Below are 25,393 nucleotides of genomic sequence, written 5' to 3'. Positions count from 1 at the left end.
TTAAATGTTTTTAAATGTACCATTTAATGCTTTTAAATGTTTTTAATGGTATGTGATATTTGTATTTTGTTATCCACCCTGAGCCTGCGAAAGCGGGGAGGGCAGAATATAAATATAATAAATTAAATTAAATTAAACTGCTCATTGGATGTCCCATCCTATTGATTGCATTGATTTACACTGTGTAATCTGCCTTGTCAATGAGAAGGGAAAACTATAAATAATAATAAATAAATTTTCTAATTCTTTTCTCCCCATCCCCACCCAAAACAAGAAAAAGGCAAGAATAAAATATCATAAGGAAATATTTATTTTGAAAATATGGCAAGAGTCTAAGGCACTTCAAACATTTTAATACATATGACTGAAGTGAACATGACAGGATTTTAGCATTCCATACAGATGTGCCCAGAACTACATTTGATTTCACTGGAGATGAGCATCACACATTATTGCTACACATCCTCCAACATACCTCAGAGATCATGTAGACAGTTAATAAAAACCTAGTAACAGTTCTGTATAATGTATTACTTTATTATGGAATAAAAATGTCAAAAATACTGTGACAATCTTTAATACAAAAGCTATACAAACCTGCAGCAACAATTTATTTTGCAAGTCTCAGAGCAGACTGTGGCTTGTCTTTCATTGTTAAGCCATCAGCCCACCAGCCAACATTCCAAAGAGCTGGCAAGGTAAGCAGTTGCCACTTCTTAATTTAAAGTCAGCATTACAACAGAACTAAACTATTGTGGAATGATGTTTATGATAAAAAGGGTTTTGTCAACAATCCCAGCAGAAGCAAATATAAATACTTATTAAGAACACCAACAAGATGTGTTGGGGTGGGGAAGGGGAAGAAAATAGATATAACTGAACATTTAGCTTAAAACAAAATAGCAGGAAGATATATTCTGCAGCAAAGAAAAATAGGACTTTTATGTTGTTTCCCGGAGGCTGAAAAGATGGTAAAAAGGATTCAAAGGCTAACAGCTGCCAGAGGCAATTTCTTTACAACTGTCCTCACACAGCAAGTATTGCATATCTAGCATCTTACCACGCAATCAGACAATTATCTACATATATCCACAAAACTTTCACAGTCTTGCAACAGGTGTGAAGACGACTGCCTTATCTGGGTGGCTACAGGGAACAATGGAAAGATTCCACCTGGCAGCCACACTGTGGTGCACTGATGCTAAATAATATTAAGGAGACTTTCCTAACCTTTCTTTTTTTCAGTTGATGTTAATCTATCTGCTTTCCGGGTGCTGGTGAGTTCAGGCACAATACAATTACATTCAATATCTGTCACTGTAAAACAGTAACTACTAGCAGCTTGAGAGAGGTGGACATTAGAATATACAGGCATTTGTAACTAGCAATCAAATGTGCCTCTAAGAGTAGGAGCAGGAGATGGCTTTCTTCCAAGCCTCGGCGTTCCCTGAGAAGAAGAAGAAAAAAAAAAGGGCTGTTAATTTAGGAAATAATTAAGCTTGCTGCAGAAAGCTACTGACCTTCTGTTTACTGAATAACCTATTGAAATCAAGCTCAGTGCAGCTTCACCAGCTACAGTAAAAGCATGCAACAATATGAGGGATGCCAAAGAACATGGTTTCTCAGATGCAAGAATCCAAGGGAAGGAATAATGGTAGACAGCTGTTACAGGAATCAGTGGTGATACCCTGGGACAGGAGCGCACAATAAACAGCCCATCAATGTTGGCTGGTGTGGCCTGCAACACCTCTCCTCCAGCAATTTGATGACTTAGAAAGCATTGCTGGACTCCAGCTGGCTATAGTTCTGAGTAGGAGGCCATTACAGTTGTGCCAGGGCAGCTGGTTGCCGAAGAAGCAATGCCATAAGACATGGGTGGCAAACCTTAGGCAAATTGCTGAAAGGTGCCAATACCCAGGAATTTTTTTCTTTAAAATGCTAACAACAAAGCAAAGGGCTTTGATACTAAGATTAACTGTATAATGACATAATGGAACTCACAACTGATGTAGTAAGATGGAATATAAGAGATAAAGAAATAGATAATAGATATCGACAAAATGCTAACTGTCTCATGTAAAATGATAACTGTCTCATGTTTGTATATATATGTGTTGGAAAACAATACAAATATTATAAAAAAAGAAAAAAGCAAAGAGCCAGCTTTCAAACAATGACAGCTGAGGAGTTAACCCTCCATACAACAGCCTGCAACCTGTGACTTATCTATGGAATGACATAGCAGTTTTCAAATCTCGTCTGCTCAAGGCCTATGAGTTGCCAAATTCTCAGCTTCCTAGACCCATTTATGGAGCAAGGTCTCCATAAATGATGTCATGGTTATGTCATTCTTTCACAATATAGCCTACTTAGCTACAATCAAGTGTGATTCTGGCCTATGTAACTTTTTGAGCTGTGTGCCCCTGTAGTCAGAACTACAAGACCCTTCATGTTTCTTTCTTGCAAGCCAACAGCTCCACTGATTAGATCCAGTAAAATTGTGATGAAAGATGTCTCAGGTAGTACTGCTGTACTGAAAACTGTGAATAAAACAAGGCCAGGTGGGAGCTGAGTAAAACCAAGGAATACAAACCAAAAGTCAGTTTCAAAATACTGGGGATAGTGACATGGGGCTAACGGGCATTTGGTTGGAGGAACATGCAAACCTGAGATGAAATATGTGGAATATGCTATGTACTCACCGGGGACTGGGGTTTGGAAAAGTTTACATGAGCGTAGAGAAGAACAGCTATATCTTTGTGCCCTGCCTCAAGAGCTATCGAAAGCGCTGTGCTGCCATCCTTAAAAGAAGAGAGAGATTTATGCACACATGTCTATCCAAACATTTTAAATATCGCAACAACCTTCAGATATTGCAAAAAACAAAAATAAAGTTCTTGTTATTCAGCCAGCCAAGACAATGAATCCTGTTTTTTTTAAGTTTCATAATTAAGTGACAAGCTCTGTGCTTCTGTTTTATGAGGCAATTCAACAGCCAGAGGCTTCATAATTTCTCTCAACAAGGGAGCTGTATTACTGCTGAGCACACCATCACCATAAGAATGCTACAAATAATTCTATCACTTGTTTCGGGGAGGGGGAGGTTATTGTTCAGGAAAAGTGAGATGGGTAGAAATGTGGAGAGGAGAAAAATGCCAATCATATATGAGCATTAGCTATGATAACTCCCTTTAACAGGACAAAATTTTAAATTCCAAATACCTCCTAAAGCAGGCTGTTCTTTACAACCATGCTTTTGCTAGATGATGTGTAATCTGACACAAAGAAATAACAGACCACTGTTGTCTGAATTACAGGGTGGAAGATCACATTTAGTTCTCTACTGGAGGCGGAAATAGCTATAATGAAACATTTACTGATACTTTTATTTCAGCCACAGTAAAAACTTCCTGTGATACTTGCTTCAGTCCTTACTGCTTCTTCTGCAATTCTTCGAAGGCGTTTAGTTTTCAAGAGAAATACCCGCATTTAAGCACTTCAAGAGACAAGGACTTCTCGGGCACCATTACATATACGTCAACCTCCCATTCAAGTCAAAGCAGTTTAGGATCTCAATGTCACAAACAATTCTCAGGTTGTTTGTAATAGACAAAAACTTGATTAATTCCCACAGAGTCGTGGGCTTCTCCCATCCTCCCTGCACGCAGCCACCAAGACTGAAGACACAGATCTTAAGACTGTCTCCATTGTGTCACAATGTAGGAAGGGGCACCTTTAGTAACCAAGCTTTGATTTTATCAATAATTAGAATTTTAATCATACTTTGATCTTGGTTAAGAACTGCCAATTACTGGGATAGTAGCAAACTTCAGTTAACGATGGTGCCCTCCAATGAAGCAACTAATTGAAGCATGACTCTTCTGTTATAAATCTTGGCTTGCCAAGGGGCAGGGAAGCCTGACAGTTAACCAGGTTTGTGCCACTCACACAGACTTGTTTGTGACAGCTCAACTGAGCCATGGCATCTTTCTGGATCAAGTGTACCCTTAAAAATGCAGTACAATCTTAAAATTAAATGCATCCCACTTTTCTTCCATGAATCTCAAGGTGGTATATATGCATTTCGAGGTGGTGTTTCACCCAAGTACTGATCCAACCCAAACCAATTTAGCTTCAGCCTTTAGACTATATCCTGAAAACTTTACATTTATTATTAGATGAATAGCTCGGCCTCCCTGTACAGAGTCTCAAGGCAGCTCACAACAAGCATTTAAATACAGATTTAAAATACATATGAAAACAGATAAAACCAATCAATAAATACAAATTTACACAAATATGCATCATATCAGAAGCTCTATAAAACCCATAAAGTGTAGACAGTAGAAGATGAAAACAATCGGTCTCAGGCAGCACTAACAGTCAGAAGGGGACACTGTCAGGCCTCAACCATAGGCCTGGCAGAACATCTCTGTCTTGCAGGCCCTGTGGAACTGCAACAGATCCCACAGGGCCTGAATCTCCCATGGGAGAAAGTTCCACCAGGCTGGAACTAGGGCCAAGAAAGCTTGGGCCCTGGCCCTGGCCAAGGCCAGACAAATATCCCTTGGGCCATGGACCACCAGTAGTTGTTTATCAGCTGTTTGTAAAGCTCTCCAGGGGATGTATTGAGAGAGAGGGGTCTCACAGGTATGTTGGGGCCAGTCCATTAAGGGCTTCTAAACATCAAAACCAGAATCTTGAACCCGATCTGGATTTCAACTGGGAGCCAGTGCAGCTGGTATAGTACCGGATATGTGCCTTAAACAGTGTCCCTGTAAAGAATGTGCTACTGAATTCTGGAACAGTTGCAGTTTCCAGGTCAGGCTCACAGGCAGCCTGGTGTAGAGTGCATTACACTAGTCCAGTCTGGAGGAGACCATTGCATGGATCACTGTAGCTAGGTCATGGGAGGAGAGATAAGGGGGTAAGTTGCCAGACCTGTCAAGTATGAAAAAATGCAGATCTGGCAACTGCTGAGACCTAGGTCTCCATCAAAAGTGTGGCCTGCCTGGAGGAGTGGTTGTCTACTTTGTATGAATGCAACATACATGTGTTTTCAAGTGTGTATCATACAGGTACTCTTGTTAGGGAGCCAGGGCTGGTAGAGCAGGGCTGGATTTGCTATGTAATATGTGAAACATCTCTTAAAGATGCATGAAGGTGGGCAAAGGTGAAATAAACATTAAATTGCTGGACTCCAGGGCCTTTTGCTGGCATCCAAGTATTGAATAGTTCATATAAGATGGCTAACAATACTATCACAGTGATACTTTATCCAAGAGTTTCTGTACAGGTGGTGGTGGTGAAACAATAGTTATTCTCGCCACATGAATACACAAACCAAGAGAGAACTAGCAACCTGTGGTTAGCCACTGTGAGCAACCCACCAATTCTCTATTACAACCCATGTTAGTCCTTTGGTTCAATTTATCCCTGAACTAGACCATCTACTACCATTAACCATATTTGTGTAAAGTACGGTTGAAATTAGGAAATTAGCACTTTAATGACAGGTAGATGTTACACAAGAATTAAAGTTGCAAACCTCAACCCCCTTCCTCCATTACCTCCTAAGGAACATTCAGCCAAAGATAAACTGGTATTTAAGTGAAGTACTTAGAGGCTGTGGAAATAACTTACGTTGTCCTCCAAGATTCCATTACATCCAGGTTGTGCTAGCAAGAGCTTAACTATCTCAACATGTCCATGTTCACTAGCACACATCAAAGCAGTGGAGCCCTCGTCATCCTGGATGTTGACATCTGCTCCACAGGCTAGCAAAGCTTTCACCATATCTATTCTGCCATGGCTCACAGCAAGCATCAGAGCAGTTTGGCCAGCCTAGATACAGAAGCATATGAAGTAATTATACCTTATACTCATTTGTTGGAACAAATACTAGTGCAATAGAGTCTTGCTCAGAATGAAGTCAATAGTTATTCCTCCCTTCCCCCCTCCCCATCCCCAATTGTCTTCCTCTTCTACCCAATCATTTTCACTCCCCCACTACTCTCACTGCTGCACCAATGTCTCCTCCTCCTCGACCCAGATGCTGCTGGGTTTCCAAGGCCCAGCACCAAACCTAGTTTCTGCATGCACACTCCCAAAATGAGGTTGGACTATTTAAAAAACAAACAAACCCAAAATTAACCTATTAGAGAAACTTAGAATGAAGACAGACATAATATTAAAAAGTGTCCACTCAGCTGCAGGGCAAGCCCAGCTTCATATCTGTAATTACAGATATACCCCACAAATCAAATGCTAGCTCAGCCATCTGTCTTGTTCTTATGCCATGCTTCAGTCAGGTTGCCTACATCTGATTTCCAAAGGCATCAAACACATTCCTTTGTCTTTCACTGCATATGTCACCTTATTAATTTAAAAGGATTTTTTTTAAAAAAAAATGCAAAACAAGGACTGAAGTTTCTTGAAGATACAGTTGCGTACAACCAACTTCTGATTTATGGAATTACTTTGTTTGGGGTTTAGCTGTGGAGAAGGATAACTACATTTGAACTGAATGTAATGAGGGCACTTCAAGAACAGTCCCACTGCTTTAAGACTATCTGTCTTCACCTTATAATTGTTTGAACAGTAGTGGTCCAACTCTATTAATCATGAATTAAGCCCAACAAATTAAGCATGCTGCAAGTTATGCATGCATGCATGCATCCATTTTCTCTAGCAGATAAAGAGAAAAAAATTGGGAAATTGTGAATAAAATTTGCAGATAATGTTTACATCTTCTAAGGTTCTGTTTTAGGAGCAACAATTATAAATGCATACATATAAAACAGGCTAGTTACCTAACAGCACTTCCTATAAATTCAGCATTTGCTCATAAATAATTTAAGTGTTATATACATAATTCCAGTTATCACAATATACCAGTGAGATGCACATCAGGATAATTACTCTGGCTATTAATATAAAACAGGACACCACAACTGACAGGCAGTTTAAAATCAGTATAATAAAGTGGAATGGAATTAAAACAAATCTTAGATACAGCATAACTCTTCTAGCCATCAGACCACACCTAAATAATAATAACATTAGATTTATATGCCGCCCTTCAGAATGACTTAACACCCACTTAGAGCGGTTTACAAAGTATGTTATTATTATCCCCACAACAAAACACCCTGTGAGGTTGGTGGGGCTGAGAGAGCTCCAGAGAGCCGTGACTCGCCCAAGGTCACCCAGCTGGCTTCAAATGGAGGACTGGGGAATCAAACTCGGCTCTCCAGATTAGAGTCCCGTGCTCTTAACCACTACACCAAACTAATTCTCTACTGTCTTTTAAAGTCTATCAACTAGTATAAATGATCTCTGTTCTGCAGTACCAACCTGGCTGGCTTTAGCATTCACATCTCCAGAGGCAAAGAGTTCTTCCACTATTCTCATGTCTTTCTCAGCCTCCACAGCTGCAAGAGCAGCCAGCATAATGGGGGTATACCCAGCCTTGTTCTGGTGATTTACGTTGCAGACATCTGCAGAGGGACAGATGAGAGTCTCTTCAGAAAGTTGGAAGCCCAGAAGCACCAATTGTGCAAAAGAACTGAATAAACTGTTATTAGAGCAGCCTTTTGGAACCTCAGCAATTGCTTACATAATGAAGATGATTCAGAAGAACTTCCGGGGGGGGGAGGGGGGAGTTGTTCTTGAGCCAAGCAAAGAAAACAACTCTCTTTATTGCACGCATGACAAAAGAGCTGCACAGGCAGCACAAAGCCATGTTTCAGACAACTGCTAAGGCACAGTTAAATTTAAAGGCAATAGTTCAAGAATTCTATGAGCAGAACTACAGGCATAGCCAACTTTTGGCCGAAGTTTCAGGTATATAGAGGGGAAGCTTCAGATTTATATAGGAAAACATCAAAACAGTAAAATGCTGGCTGAAATGTACAAGTTTTGGCTCCATTTAAGAACATATACACAAAGAACTGCATAATCATTTAACACCACCTTTGACACGCTTGGGAAGTTTAGAAAATGCTTGCCAGTTTGATGACTTCTGATGCTGAGAAGCACTTTTATAGAATCAAATGCATTCAGTTCCCTGCAGAAGTGCCGGAAGAACCAGTGATGCTGTTCCCTTTGTTCAACCCCAGTACATCTGTTTTTAATTTGTTCTCAACAATTTTTACAAAGAGACCCCACTGGGCTTACTAATTTGCTATCCAGTAGGCTGGAATGTGCTTCTCTTATTTAAAATAATATTGTGGTGGAAGGAACTTGCATACTTCAGTAAAATGCCTGGCATAGTAAAAACAGCTTCAACAAAACACACATACGTTTCTCAGAGATGAGTATTCAGATGTGGCAGACAGGCTGGAATGGACAACAAAGGAAGGGAGGGGGAACGTATGCATGTGACAGTAGTTGTTCAAACTAATTTATCATTTGTAGTTGCCCATCCATTATGCAAGTGGCCCCTAACCTTGTTTAACTGCTGGGCACTTTTGAATTTTGAGAATAATGGGCACCATCACAAAATATCGAGGTAGCATGTTCCTGATAGCTGGTCCCAACCAGTAGCCAAGCTGCAGCATTCGAACAGTTTTCAAGGTTAGCCCCAAGTACAGCACATTGCAATAAACCAATCGAGATGTAATAAAGGCATGGATCACTGTGGCTAGAGCTGAGCCAGAAAAGGGTGCAGCTGATGCACTAACTGAAGCTGGGTGAAAGTATTCCAAACTGGCTTTCTAAGGTGACTGCTGTGTCAAGCAGTACTCCCAAAGCTGCAAACCTGGCTTTTTACGGGAAGTATAACCCTGTCCAAAACAGGAGAGATCTCAAGTTCCTGGTCTGCTTTTGTCTTGTTAGGATTCAGCTTGTTCACCCTCATCCAGCCCCATTACTGAATTCAAGCATTGGTTCAGAACACATCAACAGCATCCTTGCAATTGAGTGGGAAAGAAAGGTAGAGCTGCGTCTTATATTGGTGACATCTCAGCCCATGGAGGTAGCTCAATCCACATGAGTGAAGACACAAAGATGATGCCTCCTGGACTATTATGAGGCACTTCCTGCTTCAGCAAGGAGCAGCAAAGCCAGGACTGGCTCTTTACTTTGGGGGAGGCAGCAATGGCTGCCAGATAACACATTAGCAGGAGTGATCACAGGCACAATATTTGGGGTCACTGAACTTCAGCTTTATGCTCATTTCCACTGCAGACCACACCTGTAAGATTTCAATTACAAAGTGAACAGGTAAGTGGAAGAAGCTAAAGCTGAAAGGTGTTTAACCCTCAGGTTTACAAAAGATAAAAATCCCTTGAGATTATTTTAGTTAAAGGAAAATCCAGTCTAATGTATCAATTGACCAGCAGGCAGCCACTTCATATGGCTAGAGGAGACATACAGAATATGTTTCATATATTTTATGCCTTCTTTCTAGGTCTATAAGCCTGTGGGTTTCTGAATAGATTTTTAAACAAAGTATTGCAAACACCTTTGAAGTGAGCAGTTCCTATCCAAGACACAGATGTCTTGGCTCTAAGGTCAAAATGAAATAAGCAAGATCTTTATGTCTCTCACATGGCATTACAGGAGTAGCAGTCATGGGCCAACTGATATTATGAAAAGTTCTATTCTTAAACAGAACAAATTCGGGACCTTCTACAGCAAAAGTCCCAATATTGGCATGAAAACCATTGTCTTAAAGAGAATGTGTGTCTCAGTGTCTCTTGTGGTTAGGAAAGGGGGGAAAGTGACATTCCCTGCTGGGAACTCCCTTAAGACTGAAGTTTCCCTGGAAAGCACCTTGATAATCAGCTGCCACCACTCAGGATCCTCCCGAGAACATCTAGACTGACCCACTGGAAAGGTGCCCTTTCAGCTCAGTCCTAGCAAATAACAAAGTAACAGGCTGGAAATCCTAGAAAATACCTTATAGCAAACTATGTATCACTCAAGCAGTCTGGTACAGAGATTCAGAGAAATGTCCCAAAAGAATATATTGTACTATGGAAGCCAAAAGTTGTCTTTATAGAAAGAAGGTTTATTGTAGAAAAAAAGGGAATGGTGGGGGGGTGGATTCAACAGGAGTAGGAAAGGGACAAACACAAAACACCAGGAAGAACATACTATTACACAGCACACATCCTCTTTATCTAGGCTGTAGCAAGTTCCTCAGTTCATGTACAGAATTCCTTGAAGTACCTAGGTAGTAGAGGAGTTCTTAGCTCGTTGCCCTCTAGTCTCGGGGTCTCCAGATGTTCTAAAGCAGGGACCAGAGCTCCCCAATATTTATGGGCAATAGAATCTGACCTAAGCCAGCCTCCTTGGGAAGAATGATTAGCAGATCTAATTGATCTCCAGCAAAGCCCCATCTGTGGTGTCAGAGACTATTGCTACCAATCAGAGAATTATTGCAGGACAGTCTCGCCATATTTACGACTCTGCAATTCCATGACAAAATGGGAATCTGGCCCAAACCAATTGTCCTTTATCAAAAAAAGATTAACTTGGCCAGGTAGCCCCAATGTGGAATGCAGAACAAAGCATTATTCTCATGTAAGCCCCAGGGGTCCAGGAACCGAGACGCTCTAGGTGGCGCTCCTGAGCCATATTGAATCTTAGCGTTCAGTCACAGTATGGAATCTAGAGCATCAAAACTTAGAAACAACAGTGATATTAGTTGTTAGAGGGGATCTGAGAGGATGTCTGGGTAAAGGAAACCGAAAAGCAATTACTACATTGCTATATCCTAGAACTTAACCTCATATTCACGGGATGTAGTGGTATATGGGCGGATCAGGCAAAAAAAAATCATCAGAAAAATCAACTTACTCGCATCCAAAAGCAGCTTCACAATTTCAAAGTTGGAATGGGAGACACTATAATGCAGAGCTGTGTTGCCATTTCCATCCGCCATATTGATCACATGTTTAAGAACTGCAGGAGAAACCTCTTCAAAGGCAGTAATGTAGTCCCCAACCATTGCAGGTACAGCCGACTTTTGACTTGACACGCGGAACCACTCGTGTTGGATGGTGTTTAAAGAAAATCTCTGCCAAAACCAAACAGAGCTCAAAGATATGTTCTGTTTAAAATGATGTGTCTCATACTGACTGTAGGCTCATCTCTTTCTTTCCCTTTGGGACTCATACCTACCCATCTTGTCTGGCTTCTTGAATTTCTCTAGTATTTTAGCAACACTTCAAAATACTGAAATCACACACATACACACACATACAGGAGGACTCAGAACAATGCAAACTATTCCCTGCCCATTCACATATAAGGGCTGTTTAGCTACAGAGTACATCAAGGAACAGGGATGCAAGCAGTATTTTTAATACAGAAGCAGGGGATGCAACAGAATTCTGAATGAGCGTAGTGGCTGGAGTATCAGACTAGGATTTGGGAAACCCAGGTCTGAATTCCCACTCTGCCACTGAAGCTTGTTGGGTAGTTTGGATGAGGCGGATCCTCTCAGCCTAACCTACCTCTCAGTATAAAAAAACGATGGAAATCACTTTGGGTCTCCATTGGAGAGAAAGGCAGGCCATAAATGAATTAAGTAAATAAATAAATAAAGTTCAGGTATTAATGTGCTATAAATAGTGAGATCTATACAAGCCAGAAAAAGAGGTAAGCATTCACCCATGAAATCTGGCTTCTAGATCAGAATTAGCTGTATTTGGAAGGCAAGACAGTATGTAAAGATTTTTCCCCCAGTCCCTTTTCCATGTGCCGCCATCTTTGGAAGTCATATGGGTGGACCTTTTCTATAATGGCCTCTCCATCATCTTGAATGGTCTACTTTTTAGAATCCAGGCACATGATGTGTAATTTTAACAACATTTACTTGGTTTTAATCAGTTTCATTTTAAAAATGATGCTCTACTCCCATTTCTATCTTTTTTGAAATTATAGTCTTAGGTCCTTGTTTTAAGCTTGTTTTGGCTGGATTTGTAAACGGCATTTGAAGCCACTGCAGTAGGAAAGAATACAAATACTTTGGCAAATATTACAGCAACAGGCACCCTCTGTCTGTGGTAACATTTATCTGTGTTTTCACAATATTTTCTCATTAAATGTGCTACAATCAGGCTGAAGGAAAGAGTATTTCAAAACATAAGGGGCTGAAATGCAGTATTAGCCAAGTAGCTCTTTTCTGCTTGTTTGCACAGCATGAAGCACACCAACTCAAAAACAGAGAGATAGAAAGAACATTTATTTCTAAGTTTGGTAAGAGGCAAAGTGCATTCCAGTCCAGAATGTGAATGTTATACTTTCGTAAATCAAGTGGAATGCTAACTCCCTATCCTGTGTGCTTTCCCATCCAAGCTAAGATCAAAAGTATAGCACGGCAAATGGCAGTGCTGCTTTTAACAACCTGAGCGAGCTGTACATATGTAGTAGTGAGAAGTTTATTTGATGCGTTCTCTCTCTCTCTCTTTTTTAAGCTGCAATAAACACCAGCATAGCAAAATTGGGGAAGGCATGTGGGCTGAAAACAGGACTAAAATTAACAGCACAGAGGCAAGGCCACATTGTTCTAATTTAAGGGACTGAATACTTTGCTTTAGTATGTCAGTTCCTCACAGCAAACAAATGTGTAGCTCATTCCACAAGAGCCCCTAGAGAGTTTTCTATAGGTTTAGAAACCATCTGCAGGAGGGGCCTAGAGAGAGTGTCCACTATTTCCAGGGATTTCCCTTCCATGTTATGGACATATTGCAACAAAGTGCAAAAACAGATTTTCTTTGGTCCTTAAGAGTCTGCAGCTGTATGAAACCAGCAGCTCCTGCTTATCAGTTCTGCATGCAACAAATACTCAGGGCATTTTTTTTACCAAACCATATTGCACTTACTATCTCTTTGCTGGCCATGGCCTTTGGATCATCAATACTGCTTTTAAGCAGATGGCATGCCGACAACATCTTTTCACTCAGTTCATATCTGAGGAAAGAAAAAAAAAAGGCAATTTCAGATTATTAATAAAAAAAATTCAAAACAAACATGTCACCCCTACCCCTGGTTCATTATTAGAAATGTTGACATTTCTAAATAAACAAAACAAATATATTCCTGCAACGGGAGTCGGTGGAGCCATGTTCTATATTGAGAAGAGTAGTGCAAATTGTGCCCTGAACTGAATGGCTTAGGCTAGCCCTGTCTTGTAAGATCTCAGAAGCTAAGCAAGGTCAGACCTGGTTAGTACGTGGATAGGAGACCATCAAGAAGTCCAGAGTCACTAGGCAAATCTCCTCTTTTCATCTCTTGTCCTGGAAACCCATGATTGGTTGCCATAAGTCAGCTGCAACTTGACACACTTTAAACACACAGAACACACTGTATTGGCTTCCCCCAGGCTTCCCAAAGTTTTTTTCACAGGCATAAACACCTATTGTAGTAACCCCCTTCAAGCTCTATCAACTAGTGTAAAGGATCTAAAGAATGACAATTGGGTACAAAGTCTTTCCATGAACTGAAATTCCTGATGTAGCATTACTAAATTCAGAGGTGTAACTTTGTGAAGAATCACGGACTCCGGTTTTGCTATAGAAAGTTGCAAAACTTTCTGTAACTTTGCTGCAAGAAAGCTGGCCTTTTTTGAATCAGGCTGAATTAAAATCTAGAACTTGTTCCTTAACTGTATACTGTAAGACTAGCAACCAAGATTGTCGTGTAAACAATGGGCTCTAGAAAACGCCCTCTGGAGGGCAGTACCTTCCCACCACCATGCTGGGCCTTCCTGGGCCTCTGAAGGGCTGCACCATGTCTTCTTGGACCTCTAGAGGGCCGTGATGCCGCGCTGGGCCTTCCGCCACCACGGTGTCCTCGTCGGGGCCTCTGGAGGGCTGTGCCGCCATGCCAGGCCTTCCCGCCACCATGCTGGGCCTTCCTGGGCCTCCAGAGGCCCCATGAAGGCCACTGTGGCAGCAGGAAGGAAAGCTGTGCTGCTGATGACTCACTTCTTATACCCGCAGAGTGCACCTGTGCGGGGATAAAAAGTGAGTCATTGGCAACATGGCTTGCCTTTTATATATTAGAGAAATATTTCATAAAATGAGGGTACCACTTTCAAGGTCCACTCTGGTCACCCAGGCAAAATGTCATAAACATGGCAATAATTTCTCAAGTGTATTTGGATAATTAAGGATACTGCTATCAGTTGCACTGCATCAATTAGAAATTTTTCCAGTAGGGATGTGATTCAACAACTCTGAATAGTACATTTAATTATGCCAGTTAATCAAACAATGAAAGCTTTATTACAAATAATATAGAAACGTTTAAGAAATGACAGCTGGTTAAGACAAGTTTACCATTAAATAAATATTATTTGCCATGAGTTTGAGAGCTTCTGCTGGAATATCATCGCACAGAAATGTTTACATTTATTTTCTGCCACTATTATGATACTCTGTTAGTCGTTTATTTAAATATTCCTGACACTCTACACAGTCTTCTCAGTTCAATGAGAATCTCATTGCGATTCAGATTTGTAACCCATATTTCTTGATGTAATGTATTCATTATGTAGGAAATAATACAAATGAGAAGAGTACTCTGTGTTAGACAAAGTGGAACATGTTTTGTGTATCTCTTAATACAGTTTTCTATATAAAGATACACACACATGAAACCTGTCCATAAGACATAGTACACTGAACAACAATATTTACATGCTTTGGGTTCTATCTGCTTTGATGGGGACACCAAAGATCAGTAGAGGTGTCCAACTAGTCATATTTCAGAATGGAGGAACATTAGTAGGTCAGTGAGGAGGCAATATTACAGAGCTTTAAAAAGCCTTTGACTAGGACAGCAGCAGTTCTAAAAACCCCTTCAACTCAAAGAGGATGAAAAATGGTCACCCCCCCCAATGGCTCTATTCAAATATTGCACAAAATCATGGTTTAACTAACTATGGTTAGTGTGATTGTCTGAATGCAGGCCCCTTCATTAATGATAGTTACGGTCTAACAAACTAGATTCTGAAGCCAGGATTTGACATTGCTTCATTAATTACAGATATTATGAACAAATGCAAGTGCAAACATACTGGTTTAATCCTAGCTTGTTCTCTTGTGATTCTGCCCAGGCTACAGAGAGAGGGCAATGAAGGCAGTATTTGCTGAGGTGAACTAGGATTTGAGCAATTGTCTGTGAGCTGAATCCTGGATTCACTAACTAACCACAATTAAAATAACCCCACAGTTTTATGTGACATATGAATTGAACCACACTATACTAGACTCACTGGCAAGATTTCATTGATGCCCGAATATTAAAAGTTACAGGTCACATGGTGATAAAAAGTACATTACTGTGCAAATGCCATATAATAATATGGGAGAAGTATGGAGGGGGAAAGAGGCTGCGTGAAAGACTTATTTTACCACATACAGAAGCTATTGCAACTGATTTAACCAGAGATGCATAACAGGTCAGAACAAGCAGATGTCAATGTCATCATCACTATCTTACTATATAATTGAGTAAGCGTATTTCAGCGTATTTCACTATATACCCTGGTTCATCACCAGAGGGCGCTGCCATGGAGGGAAGCCTAGACAAGGCACCATGTTCCTCCAGAAAACATGCCATGGTGGGAAGCCCAGGCCGGGAGCAGGATGGGAGCAGGTGGCAATGCCCGCCTCCCGCCTTTACCCGGCTGGATTAGGAGCGGATCAGGTGGAAATGCCCACCCATCCCACCTTTACCTGGCTGGATTAGGAGCGGAGCAGGTGGCAATGCCCCCTCCCAGCCTTAACCTAGCTGGTATCAGCAGCGGAGCAGGTGGCAATGCCTGCCCCCCTCTGAACCAGTTGGGATCAGGAGCGGAGCAACTGGCAATGCCTGCCCCCTGCCATAACCCAGCTGGTATTAGGAGAAGAGCAGGTGGCAATGCCCACCTCCCACCTTAACCAAGGTGGTAATAGGAGCAGAGCAGATGGCAATGCCCACCACCCGTCTTAACCTAGCTGGTATTAGGAGCAGAGCAAGTGGCAATGCCCACCACCTGCCTTAACCAAGCTGGTATCAGGAGCAAAGCAGGTGGCAATGCCCACCCCCCTTCAGCCAGCTGGGATCAGGAGTGGAGCAAGTGGCAGTGCCTTCCCCCTGCCTTAACTCAGCGGAGAAGGTGGCAATGCCCATCTCCCACCTTAACCCAGCTGGTATTAGGAGTGGAGCAGATGGCAATGCCCTCCCCTGCCTTAACCCAGCTGGTGTTAGTGGCGGAGAAGGTGGCAATATCCACCCCCACCTTAACTCAGCTGGTATTAGGAGCAGAACAGATGGCAATGCCCACCCCCTTCCTTAACTCAGCTGGTATTAGGAGTGGAACAGGTGGAATTTCCCCTTCCACATTAACAATGCTGTTGTTAGGAGCAGAGAAGGTGGCAATGCCCACCCGGACCTTAACCCAGCTGGTATTAGTAGCGGAGCACTTGGCAATGCCCCTCCCTTCACCCAGCTGGGATCAGAAGCAGAGCTGGTGGCTTTACCCACCCCTGCCTTAACCCAGCAGGTATTAGGAGCGGAGAAGGTGGCAATGCCCACACACCCCACACACTTAACCAAGCTGGGATCAGGAGCAGAGCAAGTGACAATACCTACCCCCCCTTCACCCAGCTGGGATCAGGAGCAGATCAGATGGCAATGCCCACCCTCCTTCACCCGACTGGGATCAGCAGTGGAGCAGGTGACAATGCCCCCCTTGCCTTAACCCAGCTGGTATTAGGAGTGGAGCAGGTGGCAATGCCCTCCCCTGCCTTAACCTGGCTGGTATTAGAGGTGGAGCAGGTGGCAATGCCAACTACTCACCATCACCCATTTGGGATCAGGAGTGGAGCAGGTGGCAATGCCCATCTCGCGCCTTCACCTGGCTGGGATCAGGCACAGAGCAGGAGGCAATGCCCTTCTTCCCTTCACCCAGCCGGGATAAAGAGCAGAGCAAGTGGCAATGCCTGCCCTCTTCAACCTACTGTTATAAGCCACTGAGCAGACAGCAATGCCCACCCTGTTTTCACCCTGCTGGAGTCAAGAGCAAAGCATGCAGCAATGCCTGCCCCCCCCTTCAAACTGCCAGAATCAGGACTAGAGCAGGGGGCAATGCCCGCATCCTCTTCACCCAGCTGGGATTAGGAGCAGAGCAGGTAGTAAAGCCTGCCCCCTGGATCAGGCAGGGAGCAGGAGGCAATGACTATTCCTCTCTTCACCCAGCGGGGAGCAGGTGGCAATTCCTCCCTTCACCCAGTTGGGATTGGCTTGGAGCAGCTGGCAATGCCTGCCCCACTTCAGCCATAGTCAGGCGCAGAACAGGAGGCAATGCCCCCCCCTTACCCAGCATGTATCAGGCATGGAGCAGGTAGCAAAACCCACCACCACATGGCTGAGATCAGGCGTGGTGCAGATGACAATGCCCACCCTCCTTCCTTCACCAGCTGGAATCAGTGATGGAGGATAAGGGAATGCCTGCCTGCCTGTCCTCCCCTTTCTAGAGCCCGTTGTATTTTTCCCCCACAATGGTCTTTGTTGCTAGTCATACACAAGGCAATAATATGCCTCTGTGCAAGCTTCAGTGCTTAAGCCCCTATTATAAGAAATCTTCTCATACTGCAAGAGCAGAGCTGTAGTATATGTTTCCTGAGATACCACAACAGTAGAGCCTACCACGGCATTTGGAAGGGGAGTAGCAGCTGGGAGAACAAGAGTGGCTTCTATCCTTCACTTAGCCAGAAGATCTAGGTCATGCTCAAAGCAGCTGGTTAATTACAGGAAATCAAATTAGCAAACATGAGTGCCTGTGTCAAAATCATAGCACTCTATCCAGTACACTGCACGACATCACAACTCATGATGACTAAAATACAGTTCCAAATTAACAGTGATCAAGACAATTCTTTCAAGTATATTTGGGATCTCGTTAGATGAAGTTTCAGTATTTGAAGTTAGAATCAAGCTAAAATTTCTAGTATGAGATAATGATAATTAAAACCAAGGATTTAATTTTTATTGGGAAGAGTCTTATTGAGGAAAGAAAGATGAATAGGCATAAAGAAGGGCTTGCTTCAGTAACTACAGAACTGTAGAGACATGGAAGATGCACTTTCAAAACCAAGAAGCCTCAGCACTCTAGAAGTTATAGGCAGGATTTGGTCTACGGAGAGAGACAACTTTAAGGAATGCACCAATTAGCAGTTAGGAAATCAACATTTATACTAAGTAGATTTTGGTCTCTTACGATGCGCTTGAAATTCAGACTCACCTGAAAACAAAAGATGACGACACTTCAAGTCCTTCTGAAAATTCCACTAGTATGAATATTGAGAACGTGAGTGGCTCCTGTTTTTAATACATACTTTACTTTAGAAAATGGTATCATACCTCTCACGGATTTCCACTTTTTCAGGTTCAGCCCCTTGACCCTGATGCTCTTCTTCCACCTGGACAGGCTTAACATCTTTGCTGTCTAGCCTTTGCTGTCCATCTACCTTGAGTAGGCTGCCATTCTCCTCAATTGGAACATATCCGTTCCCATCACACTCATCATCAGACTCTGAAGAGGAACTTTCTTCTGAACTAGAGTCATCGCTTGATGTTGTTTCATACCTAGGTAACAACGTCTTGTGATTCAGTACTAAGCAAGCGACTTCTTATACATAAATTCCTATCGCATAAATAGTTGTGGGTTTTTTTGGGCCAATTGCTCATATACGGATGACGGAAGGAATTAGTTCAGAAAAGCTCTGTAGCTTTTACACTGTGATAAAGCTCATGGCTGAGTGAAGGGGAACCCTCTCAAGGCAGGAGTAATAATTGCATCTGTTGCACGAAAAACCAATTGCCTGGAGAAGTCTCTAGGCTACCACAGTATGAAGTCTTAGTTTTTTAGCTTCCTCTTCAGTGAAACTATATGACTTTGGTTATTTAGACCAAATATTTCACTATTTTACATCCACCGCTGATACTACATGTGATCTCAAAGCTAGTACTTCACTTACCCTCCATTTATACCAACAAACTGCAGATTCTTCTTCGCATTCAAGTCTTTGTTACCATCTTTCTTCTTCATGATTGACTTCAACATACTCTCATTTGTACATACTAGTAGAAAACATGCCAAGAGCATTCATTAGTAAAGGCTTTGCTCAATATTTATGCACAGTTGTGATTTCAGATTTTAAAATCCAGCAATTCCCATTTAATCTACAGATTTGAGGTGTGCTGGTACAGATAGCTGAAACTGTATACAGATATTCAAATTGAATGTTACTTCTAAAATTTAGAGCAGAATTAATGCATAGAAATAAGATCACCCACTAAATATTTAAATTTACTTTTACCCAACCCATAAAAGATAAAACGTACTGACTGGACAACTTGTAAGAAGTGTAATTAGTTCATTTCACTTGACAAAGGAATTGTAATCCATGATATCTAAAGATTACAACCTAATTAGTGTACAGAACAACAAACATGGACTCCATGAATAAGAAATAAAATGCATCACCAACTCTGTAGGAAGAGAGGAAACTGTACAGCTAGTCTTACCAAATTTAGTTTAAGGCATAAAAGCAGGCCTTTTTTTGCGGGGGAATGCTCCTGAACGGTGTTCTGGCAGCTCTTAGAATCTGCCCATGTGATTCCTTCCTCCTTTGGCCCCATGGGCTCTGCAGAGGCGGTTAAGCTGCTTTGAGTTCATTCTGCTTTCTTTTTAAGGGGTGGGTGGGGCTGTGTGTGTTTATGTTGCTTTCATTCTTTTGTTGACCTAAGTTGGCATTGTTATGGTTCCCACAGCTTTTGAATGCAGATTTATTCTGTGTTAGTTAAAATATCAGCTATGGTTATTCCAGTTTTATGCTAGGAATGGATAGCTGTGTCCAGGTCACAGAAGGCTTTCATCAATATATTCATCAGCATATAGGTGTACTTATGTCTTAATAGCTGTAACACAAATGGTTCTCCCCACCCTCAGCTGATTAATATCACTGAAATTGCAGTGGACATATGGGTGTTAAGGAAGCTTTTATGAATACTGTTTGTCTGGGACACTGGAATATTTATGAGCATTTCACAATGTCACAACAGCTTAGCCATTGGTAAGGTAGAGTTGGCAGGCAACAAAAAAAACCATTTAAACTAAGTATAGATCTAATGCAGTAAAGTTGAGCAAAATCCTCCCTGAAAATATGAAAATTAGGAATTTCAAACTCTGAGGAATTTTGAGAAAGAATTTTGGAATTTTTTTTTCTACGCTGGCAGAGGGCATCAGTTAGAATTTAATTTGAGAGATGGGTTTTGGATTTTTGGAGGCCCCATCCTTCCTGCATATATTAAAATATGATTCCAAAGAAATGAAATGTTTGGGAAAGGGAATGGAAGGTTTCACTATTTGTAGAATAAGCTTTTGAGAATCACAGTTCTGTTCGTCAGAACTGTGATTCTCGAAAGCTTATGCTACAGTAAAGTTGGTTAGTCTTAAAGGTGCTACTGGACTCTTTTCTATTTTGCTACTACAGACTAACACAGCTAACTCCTTTGGATCACTTTTTGTAGAGGATACATTTCTCATAATAGTGTCATTTTCCAAGCTTACTAACATTTATCTTGTCGTAATGCATTGTGCTGGGTTCCGGGAAGTGGCGTCACTTCCAGAAGTGACATCATCACGCATTTCTGGGAGTGCGCACATGTAATAATAGAGAGTTCCACCACCTCTTTTCCCAGAAAAAAAGCCCTGTATAAAAGGTATTACTATATTTTGGCTGCTGGAATGGCACTATATTGCCATTATATTGGACTTGACTTTTACATTTAGCAGTATTAAAATATTAAACAGAATTAGGAGAAACAATCTGCTTCCTGTATAAACTATATTTGTTTATAAATTACATTTTTTCTTGCAGTGTTTCTCTGTAGATCAAATCAATTATTATTTTAGAGGCCAATGTAATGACAGCAAAAGATAGCTCTCAACATTAGATAGTTACCATAAAGTCCAGAGGCAAGCTGGTCATCTGTAAGATTAATTGGAGACATCGTGCTATCTTGGGAAGGTGAAGCTTTCTGGTCCTGTCCTGTTCCTACCATGGCAGACTTCTCTTTACTTATGGTCCCAACCTCTGGTCCTAATTTTGACACATGTGAGCTTGAAACGAAATGGGAAGTGCCAATGTGGCCACGAGGAACATGCAGCAAATTTTCTTCTGTTAGCAAAGAACACAAGAGATTACTGAACAAGATTTTGCCAAACCAAAATGTTCCTTAACATTTTCATACAATTGTTTCATTTACTGAACACTACTTCTAAAGTTACCCATGTTAAAAACACTTATTTGAAGTTGAGTGGAAATCACTTTAAATAAGCTCCAAAATACGGTAATCCCTTTTGTCACCCACTGTTCTTATCCAACTGGCATCTTCTTTGACAATTGCATAGTTCAATTATTAATTTTTTTATGGAAGAGGTTACTGTCAGATGTAGTACTTTTATTTTAAGATTTATATTTTGCCTTTTCATTGGTATAGCTAAGCATTTCTGCTTCTGTAACTTTTATTTCAATGTAGTTGAACCTTTAGGATGTAAATTCTCTAGTAGGGTAGATAAGAATGTTAAATATAAGGTAGACGAAGTTCAATTCTGTGGACAAAGTCTTCTCAAACAAGAACACCAACAAATCATGAAAGTTGACTTAAGATAACACAGCTACTGGAGTGGCTAATGTGCATTTTAAACAGAGGTAACAGAAAGAATTCCTATAAGGAACCAATCATATTTGGATGGTTTGAGGAAGGGTTTTTAAAGGTTGTTTGAAGATAATAACTCACCGTTACCCCAATTAAATTCAGAGAGGACAGTACTTATATAGAAGCAGCCAATTTAGCTACCAACATAACTTAATTTTGCCAGTGGAGAAGGGCAAGAACACAAAAACTCTCATGTACTTACCTTTTTGAGTAGCATATATATAAACTTAGTTCTGTTTGACCTTAAGATTCCCTCATATTCTCATATAACATGTTTATCCAGGAAAGGCATAACATTGTAATCTGTCACTGTAATCTGTAAATTGTACCTACAACTCATGCATATCCCAATACTGTATTGGTGTAGTGGTTTGGAGCAGTTTGGTGTAGTGGTTAAGAGCAGCAGGACTGTAATCTGGAGAACTGAGTTTGATTCTCCACTCTTCCGTGTGAAGCAGATGGGTGACCTTGGATCAGTCATGGCTCTCTCAGAGCTATCTCAGCCCCACCCACCTCACAGGGTGATTGTCATGAATAGAGATGGGCATGATCGGAATCACGATGTGAAAACCCCCCCGATAATGGCGTTTGCGCCATCGGGACTCAGCTAATCGGTTCCGTCCACGGCAACTGATCCAGCGTTCGAGGGGGGGCCATCGTGATCTAATCGGAGAGCCAGACACTCAGGCGCCAATAATCTATTCCCCTAGCAATGGAGCCAGGGGAATGACTGAGCTGCGTTTGCCCTCCTTCTGTCACTCTGGATAACCGAATGAAAGCCCAGCTTTCCTTGATTAGCAGGCTTCCTTCAAACCATGGAGCAGCAACCCAGGGAAGGGAGGGGGAAGGGGGTGTTCTGAAGCCATGGGCACAAAGGTTTTTTGCTTTTTTAAAAAACGGGGCTTTGTAGGAGGAATGGGTGTTTTTCTGTCTGTCACTCTCTGCAAAAGGTGGCGCGGGTGGCTGGGAGGCCGCCCGCGCCGTTCGTCTTTCCCCAGGACCAGGGCCGGATCTACGGTTGCCAGCGCCCAGGGCAACTGTAGTCAGGCTCTTGCGCGCGCGCGCACTCCTGGGTCGCCCCGCCCACGCAGCAAGCTGGTTGTCCCAGTGCGCTGCGGAGCTGGCGGCAGCGCGAGTAGCTCGGAGGCTGCCCGCACCGTTCACCTGCCCCGCAAGACAAGGGGCAGCTGGCTTGCCCGCGCGCCCCTTGTCCTGGGGAAAGGCGAATGGCGCAGGCAGCCTCCCAGCCACCTGTGCAGCCTTTTGCTTTTCCCACAAGCCGGCTGCCCTTTGTCCTGCGGGAAAGGCAAAAGGCAGCGCGGGTGGCTGGGAGGCTGCCCGCGCCGTTCAACTTTCCCCAGGCGCGCTCCTGGGGCTGGCAACTGCGCCCGGCACTCCCTCTTTGGCGGCGCTAGGGGCAGACTACCCCCTGCCCCCCCGTCGATCCGGCCCTGCCCAGGACAAGGGGCACGCGGGCAAGCCGGCCACCCCTTGTCCTGGGGAAAGGCAAAAGGCAGCGCGGGACGCTGGGAGGCTGCCCGCACCGTTCACCTTTCCCCAGGACAAGGGGCGTGTGGGCAGGCCGGCCGCCCCTTGTCCTGGGGAAAGGCAAACAGCAGCGCGGGAGGCTGGGAGGCTGCCTGCACCATTCGCCTTTCCCCAGGACAAGGGGCGCGCGGGCAAGCCAGCCGCTCCTTGTCTTGTGGGGCAGGTGAACGGCGCGGGCAGCCCCCGAGCCACTCGCACTGCCGCCAGCTCTGCAGCGCACCGGCACAGCCGGCTTGCTGCGTGGGCGGGGGGGCGACCCATTAGCGCGCGCACACAAGAGCCTGACTACGGTTGCCCTGGGCGCTGGCAACCATAGATCTGGTCCTGGTGTGAATGTCCCCTCCCTGAGGGGAGGCAGTTCATTGCTGGGTTAAAATCTCCCCCCCTCTGCTCTAAGTGTGTGTGTGTGTGTGTGTGTGTGTGTGTGTGTGTGTGTGTGTGTGTGTGTGTGTGAACGTCCCCTCCCTCCCTGAGGGGAGGCAGCTCATCACCGCCTCCCCGTGCCCGCCGGGCCTGGCAGCCACTGCCACCAACCACCGTTCCTATATCGCTGGAAACAGCGGGGCGCCCTCCCGCTTTGGCCTCCCCGATTCACAATCAGAAACGGAACTTGATCGGTTAGAATCGGTGACCTGGGTTCAGCGGCGGCCTGGATCCACGAACGGCTTCATCGGTATTTTTTTTTGGATCGTGCCCACCTCTAGTCATGAGGACAATAATAACACGCTCTGTAAACCGCTCTGAGTGGGTGTTGTCTTGAAGGGTGGTATATAAACTGAATGCTGTTATTATATTTTTACTTCCCCTCCACCGGCCCCTAATGTTTTTTTTTTTTTGGGAAGACAATTTGCCCGTGAAACCAATTGGGATCTGATTTTGCAAGTTTAACTTGCACTTGGTTTAAACAAAAGTATTTAAAAAGGCACATTAGTTTCAATTTTAATGAAAGTTCTTTTGATTGTTATGAGTATTTGAACTGAAACAACTGATGGGGGAGCAATTTTTTACCTGGAGTATACTTGGTAAATGGGTATTCCTGCAGAGATACAGAAAATAATCTTCAATTCATAACAAAGAGGAGAGAGGGAGGATTCGAGCTGCTATTACTGCTTTCTATTCTTGGGGGTGAGATAGGACATCACTGAAGAGGCTTATGGCATGCCTCAGAGTCTTGCATAAAAGACACACTTAGTCCACTAGCCTTCCTGCCTTTCAAGAAGCATAAGCAGAAGGATAGGTGGCTTACAGATACCACTGCAATGGATTTTAATGGAAGTGTATGTGCTAGGCTCATGAGGGCATCCAAGTACCAACAAGGGGAAGAAGGAAAGAATACATCAGAGAGAAGCTAACAATTTGCCTACTAAATACTTCACAAGCAAGTCACCTCTCAGAATCTGAACCGTCGCTCTGTGCAGATAGTCATATTCTGTACATTAAAATACTATCCCTCAAACTGACAAGATAAAATGAATTCTAGTGTATCACACTAACACAGTTAAATTTATGTTTTGAATGCCTTTATTTTCTCTTCTGAGCATTGTTCCAACTATTTCTTTCTTTGCTTACTTTTATTCATTTCTAGGCCTTTCATTATTTGTCTGCTTTAAAAAAAAAGATTACGTTACTGACTAAATACTTATACAGTCTCATCAACACTGCATACAGAAGGCAGAATCCAACTGCCTATGTTTAACAGCGGTAACTACTGCAGAGTAAAATGCAGTCAAGAACTTATTTTTATCTTACTGAACTCAGATAAAGACACAAAGCAAGAAGGGAAACAGAGCAATGTACACATTAAAGCTGCTTTAGCCGATGAGTACATGTGAAGATTCCACCTGTGGAGTGCAGCTGTCCTGAAATAGCGGACCAACTTTTTTGTGCTGATAGATTCCTTAAGCTTCAAGCTACACAGAAATCAGTGTCTTCCAATCAGAGGCTGTCTTATTTTTCAAAATTAATAAATTGTAATGTTTTGATACATTTTATCCCACCCAGGCCGCTCTCGCCATTGCCTGCTCTTGTTCTGAGCACAGGGGCCACCACAGCAAGAGCTGGCAGCAGCGGTGAGAACGGGTGGCACGCGGTGGTGAGAGCAGGCAGCAAGAGCAGGCCA

General features: G+C 42.8%; 1 protein-coding gene across 2 annotated transcripts in view; it reads right to left on the bottom strand.

Moving 5' to 3' along the window:
- Positions 1-287: 287 nt before the first annotated feature.
- Positions 288-25,393, bottom strand: part of KANK1 (KN motif and ankyrin repeat domains 1) — a 159,726-nt gene continuing 134,620 nt past the window's right edge. For both annotated transcript variants that reach the window (XM_054987287.1, XM_054987288.1), the window contains exons 4-12: positions 20,970-21,185; positions 18,981-19,083; positions 18,364-18,588; positions 12,837-12,924; positions 10,807-11,026; positions 7,357-7,499; positions 5,644-5,844; positions 2,703-2,801; positions 288-1,447 (exon numbers count right to left, since the gene is read on the bottom strand). In XM_054987287.1, the coding sequence (XP_054843262.1) occupies positions 1,382-1,447; positions 2,703-2,801; positions 5,644-5,844; positions 7,357-7,499; positions 10,807-11,026; positions 12,837-12,924; positions 18,364-18,588; positions 18,981-19,083; positions 20,970-21,185 (1,361 nt within the window). In that variant the 3' untranslated portion in view covers positions 288-1,381. The remainder of the gene's footprint in view (positions 1,448-2,702; positions 2,802-5,643; positions 5,845-7,356; positions 7,500-10,806; positions 11,027-12,836; positions 12,925-18,363; positions 18,589-18,980; positions 19,084-20,969; positions 21,186-25,393) is intronic.

The sequence above is a fragment of the Eublepharis macularius genome, chromosome 8 (genome assembly GCF_028583425.1).
Source record: "Eublepharis macularius isolate TG4126 chromosome 8, MPM_Emac_v1.0, whole genome shotgun sequence".
In the NCBI taxonomy this organism is placed as follows: Eukaryota; Metazoa; Chordata; class Lepidosauria; order Squamata; family Eublepharidae; genus Eublepharis; species Eublepharis macularius.
The sequence above is the reverse complement of the archived record's forward strand: the minus strand, read 5'-3'. Positions and strand labels throughout refer to the sequence as shown.